This window comes from Malaclemys terrapin, chromosome 1 (genome assembly GCF_027887155.1).
Source record: "Malaclemys terrapin pileata isolate rMalTer1 chromosome 1, rMalTer1.hap1, whole genome shotgun sequence".
Taxonomy (NCBI): domain Eukaryota; kingdom Metazoa; phylum Chordata; order Testudines; family Emydidae; genus Malaclemys; species Malaclemys terrapin.
Window position 1 is genome coordinate 340,926,208 of NC_071505.1, and position 26,668 is coordinate 340,952,875.

At 53.0% G+C, this 26,668-nt stretch overlaps 1 protein-coding gene across 1 annotated transcript in view; it reads left to right on the top strand.

Moving 5' to 3' along the window:
• The window catches only part of ARHGEF17 (Rho guanine nucleotide exchange factor 17), a 247,478-nt gene extending 221,881 nt beyond the window's left edge, over positions 1 to 25,597 (top strand). Inside the window, exons 11-21 of the mRNA XM_054015866.1 lie at positions 1,888 to 2,101; positions 2,838 to 2,911; positions 5,141 to 5,334; positions 6,412 to 6,662; positions 8,123 to 8,369; positions 10,160 to 10,246; positions 11,105 to 11,172; positions 12,864 to 13,012; positions 14,578 to 14,752; positions 16,106 to 16,363; positions 20,129 to 25,597. Of these exons, the coding sequence (XP_053871841.1) occupies positions 1,888 to 2,101; positions 2,838 to 2,911; positions 5,141 to 5,334; positions 6,412 to 6,662; positions 8,123 to 8,369; positions 10,160 to 10,246; positions 11,105 to 11,172; positions 12,864 to 13,012; positions 14,578 to 14,752; positions 16,106 to 16,363; positions 20,129 to 20,319 (1,908 nt within the window). The 3' untranslated portion in view covers positions 20,320 to 25,597. The remainder of the gene's footprint in view (positions 1 to 1,887; positions 2,102 to 2,837; positions 2,912 to 5,140; positions 5,335 to 6,411; positions 6,663 to 8,122; positions 8,370 to 10,159; positions 10,247 to 11,104; positions 11,173 to 12,863; positions 13,013 to 14,577; positions 14,753 to 16,105; positions 16,364 to 20,128) is intronic.
• Positions 25,598 to 26,668: the final 1,071 nt, after the last annotated feature.

Below are 26,668 nucleotides of genomic sequence, written 5' to 3' on the forward strand. Positions count from 1 at the left end.
GATCATCCAGTCTGATCTCTACCCATACTGTCTGAGTGTTCCCATTGATTGTATTAGGAATACTCATAAAGCATGGTAAATCAGTATAAGCGAGGGTAAAAGGCCTGTATGTGCGCACATACACAACTCACAAGCAACGCACTGAGCAGTGTTAGCAGACTGACCCTCCCATGAAAGAAACTAGACACCAGCCTGTATAGAGCTGCCTAGATGGCTTTAATCGCGAGGGTCCGTTTAACACAATCCGGTGGCCCGCGGGGGATTGGGGTTTGTAACCTCTCTGATAGATATTTTTCCCTTGTTTGTTTTATGAGATTAGAGTAGACAAGACCTTAGTTACTATTCTCCCTTTGTCTGACTGGGGAATGAGCCGGGTCTGACGTGAAACTTCAGCAGTTGAGGCGGGAAGAAATCAGCGCAGTTCCCTTGATTTTGATGGTGCACTGCTGATTTACACCAGCGAGGGATCTGGCCCTTTTTGTGGCTTGTTTGTTGCTTATCCTCCGTTTAACCTCAACACCTGACAAACAGTGGGGAGAAAAGCCCTTGTTCTTCATGATCCAACAACACGCCTCCTGCCCCATCCCTCTGTTAGTGGTTTAGAAAATTCCTGCTCCCGTTCTCTTGGTTCTCCGAGGAGACTTGCCGCAAAAACGGGAAAGACAAGACTTGAGGTGGGTGCTATCACCAATGTAAGAAACAAGCACACAAAAAAAACCCTTTTGCGTTAAAAACTAAATCTTTTGAGCCTCTTTATCCATCAGAGAGAAGCAAATAAAGGCCACAAGCCCCGTTTATTTTTCCTAGGTCAGCATTAAGGATGAGTATGATGATTAGAATGACGATGGGGTTGTCTGCCATAACAGGGGACTCAATTTGAGATCCCTTCCAGTCCTATGTCCATGATCGGTGTCACGGTAGCGGTGCATAGAGACCCCAGTCCAGATCAGGGCTGTATTATCTCTACCACCGGCGACTGCTCCTATCCCACAAGAACAAGCCAGGGGGGTGGATGAGATTTCTGCCATTTGGGGCCATAGTCTGGTGAGACGAGCTCATGAGATTCTGGCCCCATCGGATCAGACCCTGCTCCTGGCACTGGTTGAGACCCTGGAACCTGAACTCCCGCCCCCAACCCCAAATGCGCTCAAATCTGCCATCCTCTGCCCATTGAGAGCTGCGTATTTTTGTAGACTTTGCTCCACACTCCAGCTTTTCAGAGGCAGATTCTTCGTCACCACTCTGATGACAAGTGACTGCACCTTGAACGCCAGCCACTGCGGCACGTTAGCCCCCATTTATATTCACCCTCATTAGAACCAATCGGACTCTGGTTCCCAGGGGGGCTGCTGTTGCTAGCGGTCCCCAGGTTCTGACACTGAATTTGGCGTTATCATCTGGCGCCTCGATTACCGCAGCATCCTTCTCTCTGGGCTGGAGGAATGGGATCCCATCCCCTCATAGCCCCTCAGAACGCTGCTGCTGCATTTCCTTCGCCCGTCTCTTTGCCCCCTCCACGGGCTCCCCTTTCTCTGTCCCATCGAACGCAAGCACCTTGTCTTCATTTCCAAGGTGCTTCACAGTGGGCCCCCAACCTCCCCATCAGTGGTGGATGAGCAGGGAGAGGCGGTCCCTGCCCAAAGAGCGACACCCTATAGGGTCAGAAAAGGAGCACTATCGTCCTCATTTACACATGGGGACTTGAGGCACAGAAAGGCTAAGTGACGTGCTCAAGATCCCACAGGGAATCGGTGGCAGAGCTGGGAGTTAAACCCTCATCTTCCAGGTCCCCATCCACCGCCTTAACTGCAAGACCATCCTTCCTCCCTGAAGCACGCTTCCCCTCCGGATTAAAAATGCTCTTCCTGTTCCTGTGTGCGTCCCCAGAGCCTGGATGACGTCATCAAAGACCTGATGGCCGCCATACACCGGGAGCTGGCAGAGAAGCAGTCCCTCTCCTTCACCATGTCCTTCCCGCCCAACAAAGTGGAGCTCACCACCACCAAAGCCGACGGCACCGAGTCCTTCATCTTCGAGTTCCCCAACCCTGACGCGCGGCACAGCTTTGAGCAGGCCTTTGAGGACACCAAGAAGAAACTGGGTAACTAGCTCCGCAAATGGGGTCCTGATGTGATCCCCACTAAATGCCGTGGGAAGATTCCCATTGATACCGGCGGGAATTGTTCTCAGGGCTCCAGTCAGGGTATTATCCCTGATAATCAATCCTTCCTTGGCTAGGAGGGGCTGGCTGGGTCACTTCTGGGCTGGGAGACTGCCAAGGAAAACCCCAGCTGTGGCAGAAAGTTCCACTGATAATCTATCAGGTGGCACCCTTCTTCTGTGTCTATGAAATCAAAGCCCTACTGTGGTGCTGGGGAGGTGCTAAATGAAATTGACCAGTCATTGAAAGATCCCAAGACATGTTTTGCCCAGAGAGGGGGTGTTATCCTTTGTGCCTTAGAATCATAGAACCATAGGGTAAGACGAGATTGCGAGGGTCATCTAGCGTAACCCCCTGCCAAGATGCAGGATTTAGCCAAATTCCAGTTTGATAACCGACATGCTGCCCAGCTCATCTGCAGTTTCAATTGGACATGGTATTTTCCACGTCCTGCACTAACATATTGCCCGGTGGTGTTGTGGTGCTGTGAAGCAACTGCAGCGTTCCACCCCGCAGGTGGCTGAATTTCAGTGGTGGGTGCTGTGGTCCTTGTCTCTGTGGTATGCAAAGCCTTCTGGCCTGGGATGTTTGCTGCTGTTTGCAGTTATTGCTATTGACTGCTATAGCCACAGACTCGCCGACCTAGCTTTTCTTGTCTTTCTTTTCCTGTCTCCAGCTTCTCACAAAAACTGCCTGGACCCGGAATTCCTGAAGGCGATCCCGATTATGAAGACACGCAGTGGGATGCAAGTACGTTGGCCTTTTATAATGAGACCCACAGAGTTGGCTCAGTTCCCTTCCCCTTGTCCCCGAGCTCCTTCCAACACCTCCGGTGTAGCATTGACACACTGCGCATTAGAGATGAGCCTGAACCACACACCACATCTGAACTTTGGGGTGTCTGGGATCTGAATCCAGATCGGGATTTCAAACCCCAGAGTCTGAGACTCTTTAGAGCGGGGGTATTGGTGTGGCCCATTATGGGCAGAGGCCCTTGGAGTGAATGGAAAGACTCCAACTGACTTCAGTGAGCTTTAGATTGGGCCCATAAGGACTAGTTGTAAAATTGGATTCAGATCCCAAACTGCTCTGAGCCCTGGTCCGGGTTTGTCTGTTAGGCCTGGTCTACACTGGGGAGGTGGGGGCGGGATTGACCTAAGATACGCAACTTCAGCTATGAGAATAGTGTAGCTGAAGTCGACGTATCTTAGTTCGACTTACCTCGCATCCTCACGGCACGGGATCGACGGCCACAGCTCCCCCGTCGACTTTGCTTCCGCCTCTCGCCGAGCTGGAGTCCAGCAGTCGACGGGAGAGCAATCAGGGATCGATTTATCGCGTCTACACTACACGTGATAAATCGATCCCCAATAGATCGATCGCTACCCGCCGATCTGGCGGGTAGTGTAGACGTACCCTAAGTCTCTACTATACCTGATCCCAATTTTCCCCACCCTCCCCTCCCCACCTGATGCCCGAGAACAAAGTGCCTCTTGTTGTGGGGACCAGTGCAGCCCCAAGCGCTCTGTGTTGTTTCCAGAGACAAAAGCCACCACCCACTGGCCTTGATCTGCAGTGGCATGTGCCTGTGGGAACCCAAAGATCACATCAGGCCCCAGCTTCATGCAGTTCCTGCAGGCAGACGAGAACAGGCCCTTACATCTCTTACCCAGCCAGAAACCCACACCCCTTCCTTAACACAGGTCACCCCTGCCCTGGTGGGTAGGGTGCATCGCTGGCTGCAGGTGCAGAGAGGCAGGGACTGTTCTTTCTTCACGGGACCCTGGGGCTGGTCCGACAGCCCTCTGTCTGCACAGGGCAGATGCAGGGCAGCTGACGGCAGGCCACGCACGCCCTCGCCACCCTGCCAGCTGTTTTAAAGCCCCTGGCCCTGCTCTGCGGTGCTGGCTGTGACTGCGTGTGCTTTGTGTTGTGGATGCCTGTCTGCAGGGCTCGGGACTGTTGTGTGCTCGGTTACTGGGCTCTCCGTGATATCAGTGCAGCGCGGTGTGTCACAGGATCTCAGCTGCACGGCAGGAGCTCTCCCGCAGGGCTGAGGAAGCTCCCAGATGAACACGTGCAGGGTTTGGTGTCAAACATGGGAGGGAGGCTTTGGGGCCGTCTTCTCTTTCGTTGTGACAAAGTTCCAGCCAGGGATCCGGAGACCCCAGTCCCAGGACACCAGAGCCAGCGGCTTGTTTCACGCAGGCCACCAAACAGCTATCAGACGGTAACAGCTTTTGGCTTCCACTGGCCTGGTCTGGATTCAAACCGGTGACCTAGGGGTGAAAGGTTCTCTACCCCTACAGGGGGCATTTGGAGGCCACAGAGCCGTGTGACTGCACATCACTGGAACAATACTAACGCCCCCGTTCTGTGGGAAGGAGAGTGGCTCCTGGGGCGGCAAAACAGGCTAGTGCCCTCACAGTGGAAATATTGGGGAGCAGATCTATGTTTCTGCCCCCCTAATATCACACGGAGGTGAGAGCAGGACCTGACTACATTCCCCTCCTGTGTACATGTGCCAGGGGAGTGGGGTCTTCTCCTCGTTAGAGGTCCTGGGACACTTTTCCAAAGGAGAGGGGGTGTTAGCCCTGGGGTCCTGGCCAGATTCCATCGGGAGTGATGCATTGTGCATCTCTAATTTCCCCTGGGGTTTGGACTGACAACGGTATTCTTCTTCACCTCCTGTCTTAAACCATTGGGTGGTGTTTTAGTGAGCTGTTAAGCAACTGCCATGTTCCACCCCAGAGGTGGCTGCATGCCAGCGGTGACACCTGTGTATCATTTGGGATGAACAGTACTATTGAAAAGGAAACTGGTTTTATTCAAACCAAGAGACAAAGCGCCTCCTCTGTCCTGTGCCCTCATTCCCCCCTCCTCCCCTCCGGCCTGGCTGCTTTGAGACATTCATTGTGAAGGCCTTTCAGTACAATATAAAAATGACCTGAAACTTCCTTGTCTTTTGCCCCCTTCCAGTTCTCTTGTGCTTCTCCCAGTCACAGCAGCCCCGAGAACACCTACGAGGTGTGGGTGTGTAACAGCGACGGCTACGTGGGGCAGGTCTGCCTTCTCAGCATCAAGAAGGAGCCCACGGTGGAGGCCTGCATAGCTGTGTGCTCGGCCCGGATCCTCTGCGTCGCCGCCGTGCCGGGCCTCAAGAGGAGCTTCAGGTACGAGATGCCAGAGCATCCGGGGATGGAAGGAAACAGGGACTGATGCGGGGATGGACGCAGGGCCCCAGCGCCGCAGGAGCAGGCTGAGTGCTGGGTGTCTGCCCGGGAGGGGAAGGGTCCAGGCCAGGCAATGGTCAGGGACACCACTGAGGCCTGTTAGTGCATGAGGCGGTTCCTAGGATAGCTGTGAGGAGAGGCAAGCTGCCCCAGTGGTCAGGTGCTAGCCTGGGACTCGGGAGAGCGACGTTCAGGCTCTTCTCTGCCCCAGACTTCTTGTTTTAATGGGAGTTGAATGCCTGTTAAAACCCAGGCCTTAGTCTCTCCACGCCCTGGTTTCCCAGCTGTCCAGTGGGGATACTTGCACTGCTCTGCCTCACAAGATAAACGCATCAGAGACGTGAGGCGTTCGGATAGTTCAAGGGTCCCAGAGCCCGGCCGTCTCCACTGCAGCTTTCCAGCCCTGCAGCCCCATGAGCCCAAGTCAGCCAGCCCGGGTCGGCCGCGGGTGTAGAGGTCCATAAGATCTGTTCCAGGGGCTGGCAGTACTTGCCTTTCAACCTACAGCACCATGCTTCACAAACATGCCACTTCGGAGCTTTTGTGGCAATTTGAAACATTTTGTGAGTCCTGGTTGTCTCCTGCCCAAGGCAATAAGGCATCTGGCTTTCTCGGCAGAGGGGGATAGCAGACATCGGTTGTTATTGAAGCGCCAATGTAGATTTTCTGCAATATGTGGCATATAATAGAAGCATTTGGGATTTAATCCTTACAGCACCCCCTCTTAGGCAGGTGAGCCTTCTTATCCCCATTTTAAAGATGGGTAAACTGAGGCACGATGGCTTTCCCAATGCACAAGATAAGTCAGTTGCAGAGCTAAGACTACAACCCAGGCCTGCAGGGTCTGATCCACTAACCATTCACTTTTATATCTCATTGGTAGCTTAGCCACTTGTGAGCAATGTAGTCACCCCAGGCTTGGTCTCTTCCTGTAGCCATGCCCCATCCTGTATGGCGCGGGGTTTGCCCACGTGAATGTGCTCCTGGTTTTACATCAGCGTGTCACTCTAATAACAGGGAGCGTCCCCAGTCCCTGGTGAGTCCAACCTCCGAGCCGGCTCCTTCGGCGCTGGATGACTCCGGGCCGCAGCAGTGCCTACACATCTCCATCTCCGGCTCCTCGATAGAGCTCTCCGAGCCCATGGACAGTGCCAACAGGGAGCTGATGCCTTTTGACAGCGACGATACAGACGACGAGTCCTCTCCAAGCCCGTCAGGCACACTCCAGAGCCAGGCCAGCCACTCCACCATCTCCTCCAGCTTTGGAAGTGAGTCATCAACTCTTAGGCTACTAATGACTGAGCCCTGCTATTATGGGGGAGCTGGTAGTGACCCTAACACTTTCCATTATAAAGGATTCTTGCCACCTTTTCTTAGAGAAGCTCTCGCACCATCATTAATTGCATCAGGCCTTTGATAGTCGGCAAGGGAAAAGCCCTCAGACTAGAGGGGCGCCTTTTCTTTGTCCCACGAAAATCCATTCAGCTTTGGCTCAACTATAAACCATCAGATCGCCTTTTCCCTTCGCTGGCTTGCGTTTCTCAGGGAAATCTTGTTGCAAATAATAGAATTTGTTTTAACTTTTTTCTTTTAAAAATAAACTCTAGGAAATGACATACAAGAAAATGATGTTCAAAGGTTGTTATTAAGGTTGCAAAATCAAGCACTTGCTAGTTCAGAGATGCTAGAATTATTCAGCCACTTTGTGTGTGTGCATTATGATACAGTCTTTAATTAGATGATCAAGTACTATTTTTTTCGATAGGATCCCTGCCTTATTCAGTGCACAGGATGGACACACAGTGACAGAATGAGGCTGCACTGGGAACTGTGTATCTGGCATTTTCCTAACTTTTAAGTGCTTGACTTCGCAACCTAAACAATGTTCTTTGTATGTTGTTTTTAATATGTAATAAATATCCATGTCTTCGGTGCTGTTGTAGCCGTGTTGGCCCCGGAATATGAAAGAGACAAGGTAGGTGAGGTCATATATTTGATTGAACCAGCTTCTGATCCTGGAAGGGGCTTTCGAGCTATACAGAACCTGAGTGTCTTCTCCAGACCTGAGGAAGAGCTCTCTGGAGCTCGAAACCTTGTCCCTCCCACCCATAGAATTTGGTCCAATAAAAGGTATTACCTCACCCACCTTGTCTCTCATACAGATATTGGAAATATTTTACATGTCTATTTAGTATAGCGCTAATCTTGGGGTCCTGACTGCAGTAAGACCAGGATTTGGATTCTTATTTCCAGTATAAATCCAGAGTAACTTCACTAAGTAAATGGATTTACTCTGAATTTGGGTCGGTGCATCTGAGAACAGAATCTGTCCCCCTCTGCAGAAGGTTTGGGGATTGCTCCTACAGGATGAAAAGTCCCATGGAAATGTCAGATACTAGAAAATGCTGAAAGTCCCAATGTCTTTTGTTATGTAACTTGGCCTGGGCTCCCATCAGAGAGCACCTACCACTGTGCTATTCAGCTACAGTATGAAATATCCCAGGTCAAACTCTGCCCTCAGCTACACTAGTGTAGGCCCACAGTATCTCCATCCTGTGCCTAGACACTGTGGCGATGGGTGCAAGAGAAATTCTTTGAAATCGATGGGGTTAAACTGGAGTCGACTAGATTGGGTTCGGTGGAAATGAGCGAGTTAATCCGGAGTCACACTGATCAGAATCTGATCCTAAAACATCCTGGTTTGTTCCTGTCATCTCTCCTTGTCCAGACGAAGAGATCCCCAGCTCCAAAGATGTGGCAGCTGAAACCACCAGCTCGGAGGAGGAGCAGGACCCAAGCTTCCTTCCCATCTCCAGCACCTTCAGCCAGAACAGGAATAGCGAGAGTCCCATGGATGGGCGGGCGATGAGGCGGTCAAGCCGAGGGTCCTTCACGAGGGGCAGCTTGGAGGACCTGCTGAGCATAGATCCCGAGGCGTATCAGAGCTCAATGTGGCTGGGCACAGAGGATGGCTGGTGGGTCAGCTAGGAGCAGGCAGAGTATTGGAAAAGGGGTGGGGGCAGCTTGGCGGATGTCACCTGATCCTGGCGGCCTGCATGCAAACATTGCAGAGCCGACTTCCTTTGGTAGCCTTTGTAATGGACGGCTGCACTGGAGTGAAGCTGCCGATATGGGCATTATTGGCAGGGGGACGCTTAGCATGCTGGGAACGGGGGGGACGGCGTGACGGAGGAGGGGATTCAGGTACTATCTGGGGTAAACCCCAAGAACAGAGGGAGGTGGAGAAAAGAACGTCCGCTCAGTACTGGTGGAGACGCCGAGCCAAACACCGGCCTGGTGTAAGCAGGTGTAACTGCATTGATTTAATTGGCATTGTACCCGTTGGCACCGGGAGGATCTCATCAAATCCCGGTGAGCCATATTCTGCACTGAACAGGTGGGCCAGGCCTCTTAAATCCACCTGGTTAAATGTCCACCTATCCCACACACGGCACACATGGGCATGCACATGTAAGTGCCCCCGCACGCGCACACAGACATGGCATCATGCCCACATGCCCGCCATCCCCACACAGAGGCACACAGGATCTGGTAGAGTGGCTCCTTCTGGCTTTAAACTCTATGACTGTGTGTCCACCCCTCCATGCACAGCCTCCCCCACCCCACCCCCACACATTCGTGTGCACACAATCCATGCACACACAAGCCTGAAGAAGCAGAATGGAAATGTCTGAAAACCCTCTCACCGAAGCATGGTCCCACACCCCAGGGCTGGGGGCGGGCTCACACTTTTGTGTTGATGTCAGCGGCCCAGGGGGTTGTGCTGACACTTTTCCTGGGCCATTTGCAGGCCCTGAGGAGCTGAGATCACACAAGAGCTGGTTTTCTGAAGGTCTTCCCCAGCCAGCTGGAGGCTGCATTGCTCATTGTCCTGGCCCATAAACACAAAACACTTCTGCCTGCACCCGCCCCTCGTACATACATAGACACTGCACTGCCCACCCACACCAGCCCCTTCAGCACCAAAAGCTCTGGCCCCTGCCATGTGAATGAAGAGAAACACTGTGTGGGTCCTTGATGTGGAGGCCACTAAAGGGCCACCTAAGTACAGCACACACAGACACACCACACCGTCAACCTGTGGAACTCATTGCCAGGGGATGTTGTGAAGGTCAAAACCACAACTGGGTTCCAAAATGAACTAGATAAGTTCATGGAGGATCAGTCCATCAATGGCTATTAGTCATGATGGTCAGGGGCTCAACCCTATGCTCTGGGTGTCCGTAGCCTTTGGCTGTGTGATGGTGGGACCGGTCAACAGGGGATGGATCACTTGATAATTGCCCTGTTCTGTTCATTCCCTCTGTGGCACCTGGCACTGGCTGCTGTTGGAAGACAGGATACTGGGCTAGATGGGCCATTGGTCCGACCCAGTATGGCCGTTCTTATGTTCTAACCCCATAAGCAAGCCTTATAAAGGGTGGAACTCACACACACACCAGCCAGGGCATTCCAGTGTCACCCAGTGCTGCATGCTCCAGAGAGCTGCAAGCCAGTGCTAGGGAGGCTGATGAAGGACACCATTCCCAGCTGCCCCGCGGGTGAGCTTTGCTGCCCTGGCGCTGGTGCCCGTGGAGAAGGGAAGGGAAACTGAGGCAGAGCAAACCTACAAAGTGTGTTTCCCAGCGTTGGGATTTGATGTGACCGGAGCTGCTTCGGGTTTCCCTCTGCCTGTGCCGGGTCAGAGAGTCGGTTCCATCAGCCAAGGCGGAGGAATCTCAGCTGCCTACCTTTTGTCTTCTAGCATCCACGTGTACCAGTCCTCAGACAACATCCGCAACCGGAAGAACAGCATGAAGATGCAGCACTCGGCCTCCGTCATGTGCATCTTGTAAGTGGTACACGGCACGTGGCATTGACTCCTGCCAGGGCCCTGCCTAGGCCTCTGGGGGTACAGCTACACTGCAGTTAGACACCTGCGGCTGGCCCGTGCCAGCTGACTTGGGCTAAGGGGCTCTTTAACTGCAGAATAGACGTTCACACTTGGGCTGCAGCCCAAGCTCTGGGACCCTGTCACCTTGCAAGGTCCTAGGGCCCAGGCTTCAGCCCAAGCCCGAACATCTACCCCGCGACTAAACAGCCCCTGAGCCCGAATCAGCTGTCATGGGCCAGCCGCGGGTATCTAATTGATATGTCCTAGGTGTCACCATGATCTCGATAGTAACTCATACAAAGCGTAGATGGCCTTGTGTAAAGCCGCTTGAGGGGACCTGGCTCAGTGCCTGGTTCTGCCACAGACTGCCTGTGGCACCTTGGGCAAGTCACGGCCTCGCTCTGTGCCTCGGTTTCCCCAGCTGTCCGGCAAGGTTAGCACGCCTTCCTTTGTCGGCTTGTCTATACAGACTGTACGGGGCAGGGCCCGTTCCTTGTGCAGTCCCTGGTACAGCGGGGCCTGGATCTGAGTTGAAGCCGGTGTGTGGGGAGGGTGGGAGATGGAGCTGCATATGGCGGCGGGAGGAGGCGGTACAGGATAATATGTTAGAAGGAAAAACTAGAGGTTGGGGTAGTTAAGAGCCCTTGATATGGGGCACTTTGGGGAGGGAAGGAGAGACTGAAGTGCCCCAAGGGAGCAGCCTTTTGCAGGAGAGACTTGTTTCCCTGGGAGCAGCCTCCTTGGAGGGAAGCTGCTGCTGCGCTGTGGCAGTGACGTCTGTCGCAGGCTAACTGCGCCGGCTTCTCTTCTCGGCAGGTACCTGGATAACCAGGTCTTTGTGTCCCTGGCGAACGGAGAACTCATCGTCTACCAGAGAGAGGCAGGTGAGTCTGATGCCAACAGCGCTGCGCCCTGACGTAGGGCCTTCCACGCCGCCGTCCCACAGCCTCCCAACTCCCCTGAGCGACGGGGTAGCGTTAAGAGCACCCCTGTGCTGACGGGGGTTACTGAGCTGAGGGCACACAGTGAGGCAGTGGCAAAGCGGTGCATAGAACCCAGGAGTCCTGATTCCCCATCCCCCTCTCCAACCGCTACCATCATGTCCTCTGTGGCTTTAGATTGATTGGCTCCTCAATCTGAGCCAATGTTTTCAGAAGCATCTGCTAATTTGGGGCACCCGAAGGTAATGGGCCCTCTCTGGGCACCCGGAGTTAGCAGGCACTTCTGAAAATGTTGGCCTTATATGTTTAAAGTGCCAGGCTACCCTTCCACTGACTGCTCTGGGTCCGATTCTCCTCTTTCTTAGCCTGCTGTAAATCAGGAGTAACCCCACTGACGCTCGTGCAGTTAGACTGGTGTAAGGAAGAGGAGAACCCAGCCTTGTGTGATCACTTCGCCAGCTAGTGTGGCCTTGGCAGTGACAGAAGCCCTGGTATATTTTCACAATGCTCAGGGCTCATGGAATTGGAGATTCCTGGCCAAACTCTGCCCTCACGTACACCCAGTGCCCACATCGACCATAACCCAGACCCCCATTGTAGAGCTGGGGTCAGAGCTAACGCAGTTTGGACACCAAAGGTCAGATGCTGCTCCCAGCGATACTGGTGCGAAGCGGGAGTGACTGGGCTGCCTGTAGGGGAGTCACTCCGGAATGACACTGCTGTAACTGAGGGTGGGATTCATAGCCTGTAGAATCCACATCTCAGAGGAACGCCTGGGGATGGTGGGAGGAGAAGGAAACATCCTTGAGGTTGCAGAGCAGGTTTATGGCTGCAGGCTCCTGGCCCTGGTTCCTTGTGCCAAAGGGGCACTGTAGTGAGGAGTCGCTGGAAGGCTGAGATGCAGCCAGGGGGAGGTGGGAGTTCTGAACTCGGTGGGCACTAAAAGTGCCTGGCCAGCTGACTTGGCTGCAGAGTGGCTGTGTCTGTTAGCCCGGGTAGCCTTAGTCTGAAGGGCCTCTCCTTGGCTCTGCCACAGGCTTCCTATGTGTCCTGGGGCAAGTCACTTAACCTCTCTGTCTCCGTTCCCCCATGCAATGGGGTAAATAGCACGGACCTGCCTCACGGCGCGGCTCCAAAGCCTGATCCAGGGCTCTGAGCTCTTCGTCTGGAAGCCACAACAGATGTGCACCGTTACTGTCATCACCATCCTTAACCCCGTCTCTGCCTGCTGGTGGCGGTTTGCATGGCCCAGAACATTGCACACGCTCTAGCCTAGCGGGTAGTGACCTAGCCTAGACCTTGGAAGACCTGGGCTCAAGTGCCTGCTCTGCCACAGACTTTTGTGGGGCATTGGGCAAATCACCTAAACTCTCCGTACCTCAGTATGATGGGGATAACAGCACGGCCCTGCCTCCCCGGGGTGCTGTGAGGAGCTCAGATGCTGTGGTGATGGAGGCCGTACAAGTGTCTCAACTGGGCAGTAGGCAGCTAGAGGGCATTCAAAGCATCACCCACATGTCATGCCTGGTTTAACAGGATGTGTCCCCACCGGCCCACATGGCTGCTGTGCTGTGGGGACCCATGGGGGGCAGCTAAGGAGAACCCAACTGTTGATTTCTTCTTTCTCTGTACAGGACATTTCTGGGACCCTCAGAACTCCAAGTCCCTGTCCCTTGGCTCCCCGGGCAGCCCTGTCACTAAGATGGTGTCGGTGGCTGGCAAGCTGTGGTGTGGGTGTCAGAACCGAGTCGTCATCCTCAACACGGCCACGCTGCTGCAGGAGGTACCTGCTCACTTTCCCTGCCCCTAGGAGGGCTCAAACAAACATGGCGGCACGGGGGGGGGGGGACTCAGGAGGCTGGTCATGAGCTTTGGGGCCCAATCTGAGGCCTAAGGGAGAGTGTGGAAAGACTCCTCTTGATTTCCGTGAGTTTTGGATCAGCCCTTCAGTGCAAGGCACACACGCACAGAGCCGGGATCTCTGATCAGGAGAGCCACCTCTGTCCTGAGGTAAATACTCCAGCCCCTCACAGTGAGATGTGTTTAGCCACCAGGGTCCCCCGTCGGTTGATTCCTACATCACTTTCCAAAAGGTCGTATTCTGCCCTGGTGACAGTCCATGGCCAACCCCCATTGTCTTTGGGCCCCCAGCAGTGACCGATCCCACTGGGTCTGCATCGTGCTTTCCATCTGTAAATCATGGCAGCCTCAGACATGCCGGAGCTTGTGTGGGATCAGGGTCACCCTGTGAGCAGCAGAGCTCCACGTCTAGGTGACCCTGGGGGAGATGCTGTAAGAACGCACAGGGCAGCAGCCTCCTACCAGCCGCCGCCGAGGTGGGTGCTGTGTAGAAGAGATTAGAGGTGGCGGAAGCAGACAAGGAAGAGTGGCCTTGTGGTTAAAGCAGGTGGCTGGGGAGCTGGGTTCTGGTCTTGGCACCGTCTCTGGATCACGTCACAAACCGCCAGGTTTTTGAATTTCTTCTGCCTTTGAGTGCCTGCTGTGAGACATCTAAAGCCCGAATATCCGAGGGGCCAGCATCTATTGGCTTCCACAAGAGGGCGCTCGGCACCTCTGAAAACCATCCCCAAAGTGTCTCCGGGCAGGCACCCAAAATGAAGGCATTCAAAACCGGAGGCTAATTTTCACAGTGGTGTCCTGACCCTCTCTCCCCCGACCTGGGACAAAGCTGCTTACCTCCCTCCCTGAGGAGTCTGTGAAGCGCCTGCCATCTTGTATGGAAAAGGCTACAGAAATGCAGCGTAGTCGTGTATTCCTCTTCATGCATCCTGGACAATGGCCCTCTTATACTTCGCTTGGCTTGTGGGGGGGTGCTGATGGAATGGCTTGGGGGGTGTTGTGCTGATGGAATGGCTCGGAGGTTGTTGTGCTGATGGAATGGCTCGGGTGTCTTACTGAGAGATGTGAAAGGCAGCATGGTCCAGTGGCCGGGAGATTGGCCTGGGCGTCAGGAGACCTGGGTGCTAATCCCAGCTCTGCTACAAATCACTCCCTCTCCCTGTGCCTCGGTTTCCCCTTTGGCCTTGTCTATTTAGATTGCAGAGTGAACGCTCCTTGCTCTGTGTCTATACAGCACCTCGGCCAATGGGGCCTTGATCTCAGTGGGGCCCTCCGGGTGCTACCGCAGTGCAAATAGTAAGAAGGGAGAACTGCCAGGGGAACGTTCCACGAGGAGGAAAAGTCACTTCCTCACCAGCCAGTCTGGATCCCCAAAGCACAGGGCTGCACGGCACAGAACCAGAGTGGCCCGTTGGCTCCTCTGCCAGTGCAGAGGGTCCCATCTTTTGGCAGCAGTACGATGGACGCACTTCTCCTCTCCATCCCCAGCACACGTTCCATATTGGGCAGGACAGCAACCGCAGCGTGACCTGCATGGTGAGCTGCAGCCCAGGTATCTGGATCGCGCTCCAGAGCAGTGCCCAGGTGAGGCTGTACCATGCCACAAGCTACGAGCAGCTGGCGGAAGTCGATATCACGCCCCTGGTCCACAAAATGTTAGCAGGTACTGGCATTGCCTTCGAACGGTTTGTCTGCGGCACTGAGGTATGAAACCAAGGAAGACATGCCCCTGCACAGCTGCTGTGCCGGGGCCCTAGACACCGGGTTGTGGGGCTCAGAGAGTTCAGTGGCAGCTATGCGGCAGCCCTAGGGGAGGCGTCTGAACAAGGCTCACTCTGGGGTCTGTAGATGCCAGCAGGATGCTGTTTGGGATCTGATCGGTCATCCCTCCGCAGGCCACCCAGGGAGCCGGCGTTTGCTGCCCCTGGCTAGAGTCAGGCTTAGCAAGGGCAGTCACTGGGCCAGCTGCCTCAGCCAGCAGCCAGGGGTGACGGTGCGTGCTGTCCCGGTCCCAGCCAGGCCTGGGCGATGTTCTGAGGGGCGAGCCGTGGGGAGCAAAGGCCACAGGACCATCCTGTTTCTCTTCCCTTTGGACCATAGCAGAACTCGCATGTTGATTTCCCAGCGAGGACAGGCCGATGTGTAATCACTGCACCCGCAAACCAAGGCTGCTGGAACAGGGGGAGCCAAGGGACCATGGCCCTCCCACTTTTCGCCACGGGCCTGGCCCCCTGCCCCTCCTCTTCCCCCCAAGGCCCCGTCTCCTGGCCATGCTGGAAGCTGGAGCCCAGCCCGGGTAAGAGCCGCCCAGGGAGCCTTGGGGAGCTGCGGACCCTCCACTTGCCTGGGCTGGGGGACACAAGAGCAGCCCCCAACCCACATCCCCACCCAGGGCAATTGGAGGATCCACGGCTTCCCACAGCTGCCCAGGCGGCTCCTACCATGGCTCCAGGCCAGGCCGGAAGCTGGAGCTGGGTCAGGGTAAGAGCCGTGGCCCACCTGGGCAACAATGGGGAGCCACAGACCCTCCACCTGGGCAGGGGACCCAGGGGGGTGGAGACAGGGTCTGCTCTCGGGCCCCCACACCCCAGGCAGAAGGAGGGACCCGGGCTCCCTGGCGCGGCGCTGGCTTCCAGCTTGGCCGGGGGGCAGGGCCTCGGGAGGAAGAGGAAAGGCAGGAGCAGGGCCATGGAGGGGATGGGGCCTCGTGACCCCCCCACTTTTAGGAAGAATCCATCACCCCTGCCCCAAACACCTGACTCAAAAAACTAGGAAGGCCCAAGATCTGGCACTGCCCATCCCAGGCCATCATGTGACAGAGATCATGTGGGGCATGCCCACCTGGCCCAGATGATCCCTGCTCGGTGCCCTGCAGAAAGGTGCATTGCCCATGGAAGGTAGATGCTGCAGAGAGCTTGATCAATAACCTCCTTTGGTCACATGTGCAGGGGACCTTTTAGTACTTCATCTCACCTGTGTTTTAACCCCTGGTCCTCTCCTTGTCCCCCTCTGGCAGGTTCAGATGCCATTATCCGCCAGCACAAGGCTGCCTGTTTGCGGATCACAGCACTCCTGGTTTGCAAGGACTTGCTCTGGATTGGTACCAGCGCCGGGGTGGTGCTGACGCTCTCCATAACGGCCAACGCCACCTCCTTGAAGACGCCCCTGACGCCGGTGGGTTTGTCCCAGGGGCACACTGGCCACGTGCGCTTCCTCACCTCCATCGAACTGCCCGACAGCTTTGATATCATCTTTCCGCTGCCGAGGGATCCAGGTGGGTCCAGCAGGCGGGTTTGTACCCACCCTCAGAACCCAGAGATCAGCAGGGGCTGAAATTTCCACCCAACAGCTGCCCCCCCACAACCATGGCATCAGAGGGCCAATTTTCCCACCTTCAATTGTATCTTACTCTTGGAGTCGTCCCTTTGGATGGGCCTACTGGAGGGGTAAGAAGTTGGGGAGGGGGACAGATACCCAGGATATCAAATCCCACTTAGTCCATCCCCCGTGAGGCCCAAGCAGGATTGTTCCTCTCTAATACCAGATGTGGCCAAAAATCGTGTTACAGGAACCATTAAAATGTCCCATGCAATTTTTAGTGGGTCTGTATCTCAGGAACCCCTTGTTCAAATAACTCCAAATTTGGACTACTAACCTAGGGTTACCATATTTAACAAATAAAAAAAGAGGACCCTCCATGGGGCCCTGGCCCCGCCCATTTCCCACCCCCAGCCCAGCCCCAACTCCGCCCCTTCCCACCCCAACCCCGCCCCCTCCTCCCTCCCACTCCCAGCCACGCGAAAAGGGCTGCCCGAGCGCTACCGGCTTCACGGTTTGCCGGGCAGCCCCCAGACCCTGCACCCCCGGCCAGCGCTTCCCCAGCGCAGCTGGAGCCCGGGAGGGGAAGCGCCCAGCTGGGGTCGCAGGGTCTGGAGGCTGCCCGGCAAACCGTGAAGCCGGTAGCGCTCGGGCTTCGGGCAGCCCCCATGCCTCCGGACCCTGCACCCCGGGCTGGGCACTTCCTCTCCCGGGCTCCGGTGGCGCAGGGTCCGGAGGCATGGGGGCTGCATGAAGCCCGTAGCGCTCGGCTCTTAAACAGAGCCGAAGAGTCAGGGGAGGAGCAGAGCCGCCGCGGCCGGAGGCTCTGCTCCTCCCCTGACTCTTCGGCTCTGTTTAAGAGCCGAGCTGCCCGAGCGCTACCGGCTTCAGGCAGCCCCCATGCCCATGCCTCCGGACCCTGCGCCGCCGGAGCCCGGGAGGGGAAGTGCCCGGCCAGCGGCTGGGGTCCGGAGGCAAGGGGGCTGCCTGAAGCCCATAGCGCTGGGGCAGCTCGGCTCTTAAACAGAGCCGAAGAGTTAGGGGAGGAGAAGTGCCCGGCCAGCATTTTCCCAGACATGTTCAGCTTTTTGGCAATTCCCCCCGGACGGGGGTTTGATTACCAAAAAGCCGGACATGTCCGGGAAAAACCGGACGTATGGTAACCCTAACTACCCCTACCCCAGACATCCATAAGGCACAGTGATTTTCAAGACAATCTGAGTTGGTATGTGGATTTTAGCGTATTTAGGATAATTATCTTTTAAACAGTCTCAACCCTCACTATAGTAGAGCTACTGCTCCACTCTCATTCCCCGGTTCTTTGTCCAGCCTATTTTTCAATCATCCAAGCGACACAGCTTCACTGCAACTCTTGGGAGACTTCTCTGGGTGCAGCAGGTGCTGAGTGCGCCCCCTTATGGCAGGCATGCTATTGCAGACACCCAGCCTCGGTTTAACATCTCTGTTTTGGGGGGGGGAATACCAAAGAAGCCCACCACCAAAGCATTTAACTTCTAAAAGAGGAAATACACAAAAATGCGGAGGCTAGTTAAACGGAAATTCAAAGGAACAGTCACAAGTGTGAAACGCCTGCAAGCTGCATGGAAACACCGTAATAGAGGCTCAAATTAAATGTATTCCCGAAATGAAAAAAACATTAAGAGAACCAAAAAAATGTCACCATGGCTAAACAACAGAGTAAAAGAGGCAATTACAGGCAAAAAGGCTTCCTTTAAAAATTGGAAGTCAAGTCCTCCTGAAGAAAATAGAAAGGAGCATAAACTCTGGCAAGTCAAGTGTAAAAGTATAATTAGGCAGGCCAAAAAAGAATTTGAAGAACAGCTAGCAAAAGACAAAAAAGCTAACAGCTAAATAAATAAAGAAATAAGTACATCAGAAGTGGGAAGCCTCCCAAATAGTCAGTGGGCCACTGGAAGACAAGGCTGTTGCAGAGAAGCTAAATGAATTCTTTGCATCGGTCTTCACTGCAGAGGATGTGAGGGAGATTCCCACACTTGAGCCATTCTTCTTAGGTGACAGATCTGAGGAACTGTCCCAGACAGAGGTGTCAGTAGAGGAGGTTTTGGAATAAAGCCATAAATTAAAGAGTAATCAGTCTCCAGGACCAGATGGAATTCACCCAAGAGTTCTGAAGGAACTCAAATGTGAAATTGCAGAACTACTAAGTGTCTTATATTACCTGTCACTTAAATCAGCCTCCATACCAGATGACTGGAGGATAGCTAATATGACACTGATTTTTTTAAAAAGGCTCCAGAGGTGATCTTGGCAATTATAGGCCAGTAAGCCTAACTTCAGTACCAGGCAAACTGCTTAAAACTATAGTAAAGAACAGAATTATCAGACACCTAGATGAACACAATTTGTTGGGGAAGCATCAACATGGGTTTTGTAAAGGAAAATCATGCCTCACCAATTGTTTAGGTACAGCAAGTCAGATGTTTTATTAACTCTCACATGTGCAGAGGGAGAGAGGTAAACAGGTCTCTCCCCGGTAACTAATTACAGCAAGCATTTATACCTTTCATTACAAAAATAATGAGGGACAGCAGCATTTTTGTTTATACATAGGCCATCTTGATATCTCATTTCCTCAGTTGTTTTGACTCTTGCCAACATACAATTATTTTCTATTACCTTATCTACACAAGGTCTTCTACACTTTATCTATGCTGAGGTCATCATAACTTCTTACACAGCTCTTTCTCACCCGCCTCACACAATCCTCGCTTCTACAAATCTCGCGTTATCAGGGTTACAGTTAGCCTGACTCTTGCTAACAAACGTCATGCATTACAGTTCCCTTCTGTCAGTTCTTTTCTCTGCTTCCACAACTAAGTGTCTTATATTACCTGTCACTTAAATCAGCCTCCATACCAGATGACTGGAGGATAGCTAATATGACATTGATTTTTTTAAAAAGGCTCCAGAGGTGATCTTGGCAATTATAGGCCAGTAAGCCTAACGTCAGTACCAGGCAAACTGCTTAAAACTATAGTAAAGAACAGAATTATCAGACACCTAGATGAACACAATTTGTTGGGGAAGCATCAACATGGGTTTTGTAAAGGAAAATCATGCCTCACCAATCTATTAGAATCCTTTGGGGGGGGGGTCAACAAATGTGTGGACAAGCATGATCCAGTGGGCATAGTGTACCTGGACTTTGGGGAGGGAAGTTCTCCGGCCTGTGTTATGGAGGACGTCAGACTAGATGGTCAAAACGGTCTCTTCTGGCCTGGGAATCTATGAATAAGCTGCCCCTTCCCTCAGTCTCCCTGAAGGTGAGGCTAGCACAGAGCAGAATTCATGCTACTCTTGGAAAAGGTGAGCTGGGGCCTTCCAGGGTGAGAAGCCCATTCCTTTTGACCAAGGCTTTCCAAAGCAGTTGAGGAAGGGGGCTTGGGATTTGGGATACCTGGTGTGAAACTCCTTAAGGGTTCTGATTTTCAGCAGCTTGGGTTCTCCACACTTTCTGAAAATCAGGTCCTCAGGATGAGCCTGCAAAATCACTCAACCCTTAAAACTCCTGGCTTTTGGGGCTTGGGAGGAGAGTGGGGTGGACCCATGCGTGACAAGGCTCCTGGGGGCGTTACGGTTCATGTCTGGGGAGGGACATAGACTGCCCGGTTTGAGAACCCCTTCGCCACGTTCCGTCAGACAGCCGCTGTGATCTCTCTGGGCTTGTTCCGTTTCCCAGGTACCGAGAAGCTGAGTGACGCAGAAAAGAGAGATTTGGCAAGACACCGGTCCTCCAACATGGTCCTCTCCAAGTCTAAGATGCTGGTGATCAGCGGGGGGGATGGCTATGAGGATTTCAGACTCACCAACAGCAGTGAGACAGTGGGGCGAGATGACAGCACAAACCATCTCCTCCTGTGGAGGGTCTGATCCGCGGCAGCACAGGGCCCCACTGTGGGGAGAGCACCAGCCCCACCCCTGCCTCCTCTTGTTACCAACCGCCCCCGAGCCCGTCTCGTCTCCCATCCCGGATGATTTGTGTGTGCCTGGGGACAAGCTCCTCCCAAACACAGCGTCTGCAGCGTGGTGAGAGGAACACACGCGACAAACAGATCCTATGGCGCAGCCTGCGCTTACTCCAGCTGCGGGTGCGGGTGTGGGGACAGGGGCACCTGGATGGACAGATTGATGTGGCATTGCTTGGAAGCATCCAGGCGAAAGAGGAGGGCTTAGTAGAGGAGAGAATCCATTGTTTGTGCGGTCGGCAAGGGACCTTTCTTTTGTGTCTCGTGCTTCGACCTGCCTGGGGTTCCGAATCCAGGCACTTGGGAGCGGAAGGTCCATGTCTAAGCAAGCGCACCCGTGGACGGCAGCCTGCCCGCTCTCTTGCTCTGTCTCTTGTCCACCCAGCCAGAATCAGCCAACCGTCACATTCACTTCACCGCCACCTTCACTGGGATCCCCACACACAGCGGCAGCACACAGGGGATCCTGTCAGCGGCAGCCGCTCCAGCATCCCCATTCGCCGCAGCTGCTCCAGCATCTCCAGGTCTCTAGCTAACCTGCTTACTCATCGCTGTCACCCAAAGAACGCTTGTGGTGGTGTTGTTTGTTTTGCATATATATACAATATCCTTATTTATTTTCTGTGGGGGGGGACATTTGACAAGGAGCTTGCATGGAAGCGGAGGCAGCGTCGTGCCCAGGGAATTGCATGCAGGGTGCCGACACCCCAGCCTGCCGTCAGTCCCAGCCAGTGATGAGCTGTTTATAGCAAGTGTCATACAATGGCAGCAGTATCGCATTCACCCACGAGCGCTGATCCCAGAGGGCTACCTGAGTGTCTGGAGGGGAGAGGTGGGAGCGTCTTGGCTGAGAGTCAACAGCTCTGATTGCAGAGGTGGCAGAGAGCTGATCTCCGTTCAGCCGGCCAAGAGGGGAGCCGCTGCATGAAATAAAAAATGTGCAATACTTAGCTGGATCCCTGAAAGTGGGCAGCGCCACAAGGGGGCACTGTGAGAACCAGGGCAGCTTCACCCTCCGTTGGCTTTAAGAACAAAGCAAGTTGGTTATTGTGGCCTGTAGCCGGGGCAGAACCAGGAGGGGCATTGTCGGACTGCAACGGTCTCTTGCATTGTACAGTATTTATGGTTGTTTTTTAACTAGTTACCTTTTTGTCCCCAGCACTTAATTTATGTACTTAGCTTCCAGATCCCGAATCCTGAGTGGGGGTAGGGAGCAAAGAGAATCATGGGGGTTTACTCACCTAGCGAGAGAGTATGAATCCACTGTCAGCCAGCTTTCACCAAAAATGTCCCCAAAGGAAAGTGTTTTACAGGCAGGCTCGCCCCCTGGGCTGCCTGTGAGGGTTCATGTGGCCAAGATGGGGCCTCAAGGTGAGTAATGAGGGTTGGGTGCCCAACCGGAGACACCTTAAGGACCGCTTTTTCAGAGGGCAGCACTGGGAATTTCAAAAGCACCTGACATGACAAGAATTCATGTGCCGTGGACTCTCAATGGGGTTTGTGCTGCTAAGTCGCCAGTGTTGCCAGCTCTTACAAATCTCATGATATTTAGTGCTCATGTTAAAGCTCCAGCCTCTGGAGTCATGTTATTTCATGAGAATCTCAGCTTTCATTTTTTTTTTTAATTAAATTTCTAGCCCTCATGGTTGCAAAGAAAAAGTTGGGAATCAGGGCCTGAAGTGCACCCCGAAGGCTCAGTAAACAGAAGGCAAATCAAAATGAACCCCAGATGAAGGATTTTTTAAACACTCTCATGATTTTGAACACAGTCTGGGGGTTTTGAACACTCTGGACTGGCGATACTCCAGAACCCTGGCTCTTTTGAAAATCTGCTCCTGGCTGCTCACGCTTTCTGAAAACCACCTTTAACGTGTCTCACGTTGGGCTCCGAAAACGGAGGTGCCCAGAATCGCTCGTCTCTTTTGAAAAGGTCACCCTGGATGCCAACTTCTCAATCCGTGTTTACTTAGGTTGTCAGCTGTGTGGGGCAGGGACCATCATTCGGTTCTGCGCTATATAGCACCTACCGCATGGGGTCCTGGTCCGTGACTGGGTCCTTCCACAGTACAAATAATTAAGAACAACATTTAGACACCTAAACGTGTGGCCTGAATGTTTTATAAGGGGGTGAGCACTTTCAGCCATGCCCAAGGTTTCCTGATGAGACGTCTCCCCACGTGTTGGGGGCCTCATCGCGGTCTGAAAATCAAGCCACTCTTTTAGGTGCCTAAATTTGGGTTTAGGCACTTAACTTTAAGCACCTGCTTTTTAAAAATCTTGGCCTGTCTGCAGACCTCAGTAGGTTTTAAGGCCACCCTGACTGGGTTCTCCCAGTTATACAGCAGCTCTGGTGCAATAGCTGAGTTCCCGAACAATGTGCTTAAAAGCTCCGGGCCACACACCTAGCTAGTGTCAATGGACATCGCTCCATTGCAACCAGCGTGGCTAAGCCTGCTTACCTCAGCTGTAGTTCTAGACCTGTTGAGGTATTTGAAAATACTTTATTCTATAGCATTTGAAATACTTTAACAAAAAACTTAAACAACATTTTGTGTCCCCAGTGACCTGAACAATATATACAAGTATATTTTAAGTCTTCATGCAAGAGCCTTCTCCTCTGCAATTCCTGTCGTCCAAGGCAGCTTTCTTTCATCTCTCTGCCTCATCTTCATACTTTCTGTTTTCCTGTTTCATCTAAAAACGTATCATTTCTCTGTCCTCCCTTTCCCTCTGCGGCTGATTAGCTCCATCAAGTGGTTTGGGATTTTGCACAGAAGCATGGTCAAGTTGCTAGGGCACTGGGCTGGTAGTCAGGACACCTGGGTTCCATCCCCAGCTCTGCTACTGAGTGACTTCGAGCAAGTCACTTGCCTCTCTATGCTTCTGCTTCCCCTCCCACCCTTTGTCTGTCTTGCGTATTTAGATGTGAAGCTCTTTGGGGCAGGGGCTGTTGGTTACTCTGTGTCTGTACAGCACCTAGGACTGGCCTCCAGGGATGCTGCGTGAGATTGACCTTCCTTTAAAAGAGGCGGGTTTCCTTGTGGATGCACAATGTGTTGCTCAAAGTGGTTTTTCCAAGAGGTTCGTTCACAAATCGCAGGGTCTTCGCTTGCCGACGTCAGTAACTGCCCCTGTCTCCGTTTACCCAGGGCGTGGGTCAGGATGGAATTGGCCCAGTGTGTCTGAGCAAGGTGTGGGTAAGATACAGCAGCTTCCCCCTGGGGCCATTCTCTTCCTCATGGGGTGATCTCCTAGGCCACAAGCCAACCTACATCAAATCCAATGGAAAGATTCTAGTCGGCGTTGGTAGGCAGTGGATCCCGCCCCCGGAGATCAGGTGGTAGGGTCAGCGTGGCTCTTGATTGACAGCTGTGTGTGTCTCTATCTGAAAGGGATATAAGGTGCTGAATTTGAGGGTGGAGGGTTGGTGAGATGCAGAATTTCTTGCGCAGGTTCCTCAGCCTGCATAATGGAGAGATTGTCCTGCACCCTGTCCTTACCTGTCCGAAAATACCAATATGGCACAGCCCTACATGCAGCTCTCCCAGTTAGCACCATGTTAGGAGCAGCTAAGCCCTGAGGCCGTAGAGCACTTAGGGACATGCTGTGGAGTCAGTGAGGCCTAGCCAGATGCTTACGTGCTTTGCTGAATCAGTGCCCTAATCAACCCAGGACAGGGCAGCCTGCAGCAACACAAGTCCCACTCTGAGCACTAGCTGCCATGTGCCAGGCTCGCATGGAACTAGCCCAGTATCCTGTCTTCCGACAGTGGCCAATGCCGGGTGAACAGAACAGGGCAATTATTGAGTGATCCATCCCCTGGCATCTGCTCCCAGCTTCTGGCAATCAGAGGCTAGGGACACCCAGAGCATGGGGTTGTGTCCCTGACCATCCTGGTTAATGGCCACTGATGGACCTATCCTCCGTGAACTGATCTAATTCTTTTTTTAACCCAGTTGTACTTGTGCTCTTCACAACATCCCTCGGCAATGAGTTCCACAGGTTGACTGTGCATTGTATGAAGAAGTACTGCCTTGTGTTTGTTTAAAACCTGCAGCCTATTAATTTCATTGGGTGACCCCTAGTTCTTGTGTTATGTGAAGGGGTAAATAACACTTCCCTATTCACTTTCTCCACACCTGCCATGATTTTATAGACCTCTAGCATATCCCCACTTATTCGTCTCTTTTCTAAGATGAACAGTCCCAGTCTTTTTAATCTCTCCTCATACAGAAGCCATTCCATACCCCTAATCATTTTTGTTGTTCTTCTCTGTCTTTTTTCCAGTTCTAATGTATCTTTTTTGAGATGGCGCCACAAGAACTGCAGCAGTATTCAAAGTGTGGGTGTACCATGGATTTATATAGTGACATTACGATATTTCCTCTTATTATCTATCCCGTTTCTAATGATTCCTATCATGCTGTTTGCTTTTTTGACGGCTGCTGCACATGGATGTTTTCATAGAACTCTCCACAATGACTCCAAGATCGTTCTTGAGTGGTAACAGCTCATTTGGACCCCATCATTTTGTATGTATCGTTGGGATTATGTTTTCCAATGTGCATTACTTTGCTTTTATCAACACTGAATTTCATCTGCCATTTTGTTGCCCAGTCGCCCAGTTTTGTGAGATCCCTTTGTAACTCTTCGCAGTCTGCCTGGGACTTAACTATCTTGAGCAGTTTTGTATCATCTGCAAATTTTGCCACCTCACTGTTTACCCCTTTTTTCATGTCATTTATGACTCTGTTGAACAGCATTGGTCCCAATACAAATCTAGGGGGACCCTGCTATTTATCTCACTCCACTGTGAAAACTGATCATTTATTCCTATCCTTTCTTCCTTTGTCACACCCCATCCTGGAGGTTTCCAAGGAGCGAACTTCCACAGGAAATCCAGTGTGGGACCATAACTGCTCCTTGGCCATGGAAGGAGGATGATCATTCCTGTCATCTCCACCGTGCTTAAAGGGACCTTGCTTTGTCCCCTGGTAATTCATACCAGCCCTTATGTACGGTGAACACGCTTAAATATTCTGTGCCTTCTGTCTGTGCTTTGGAGGAAATCAGAGTCACTTTGGCTGCAGCATCTTGGCACCAACATGGCCCCAGATTCCACATCCCTATTCAGTGTTCACCACTTAGGAGCTATGCACCCCCAATAATAACTAACCCAATGGCTTTTCGTCTCAGTCCATGTGACTGGCAGACTGCAAGAGATCATGCATTGGTCTGTCTGTTTTCCCACTGGTGGGGTCATCGTGATCTTGAACAGCTAGGCCACATTAGTCACATTTCAACTGAACATTCGAAGGAAACAGACCGGGGTCTCGGACGCGGTGAGGATTCGGTTAGAAGGGAATTGGTTGGCATGACAGGAGTTTGGATGATCAGTAGGGCTTGGACGTAACAACCTTGACTGGGAGATGAAAGAGGGAACGATCTCATAGTCACCTCCTCTCGTTGAAGCCTTCGCAATCTCCCAGATGCTCCGAGCAGACTCTTCCAGCAGTGAGGGGTGAATCCTGCTCGCTTGAGCCATGCAAAATCCTTGTTGGGTGTTTCACAGAAGGTGAGGTGGGCTTGGCCTTGAGATGCAGTGACCTGCATACTCCCCTTAAAGACAACTAGGTCCTCAGTGATTAATGGGTTTTGCAGAACTACTCTCAGGGCTGGTCTACACTGGGGGGGGGTGTCGATGTAAGATACGCAACTTCAGCAAAGTCGACTAATCTTATTTCGACTTACCTCCCGTCCTCACGGTGCGGGATCGACGGCCGCGGCTCCCCCTTTGACTCCGCTTCCGCCTCTCCCCCTGATGGAGTTCCGGAGTCGACGGGGAGCGCGGCGGGGATTGATTTATTGCATCTAAACGAGACATGATAAATCGATCCTCGATAGATTGATCGCTACCTGCCAATCCGGCATAGTGTGGACGTACCCTTAGGGGTGAGCTGCAGAGCTTTAATAGCCAATGGGCCTGTTAGATCAGCTGCTGAGACTCGGTACAGTCTTAAAACCGGCAAGTAGATCTTAAAACCTGTGTGAAAATCCCTCCCTCTTCAGCTGTGTGTAGAGGGTCTTTAGAGACTGTCCATTGACAGCAATGGACTTCGGCTCAGTCTCCTGGGAGGAGCTGAGTACCCTTCGCTCCCATGGAAATAAATAGGCCCTGTTCAGGATCGGGCCCCAAGTTCAGCGTTCCAGGTTTGCCCCAGGACGGTTGCCGGTGTCACATGCCAGGTACTGCC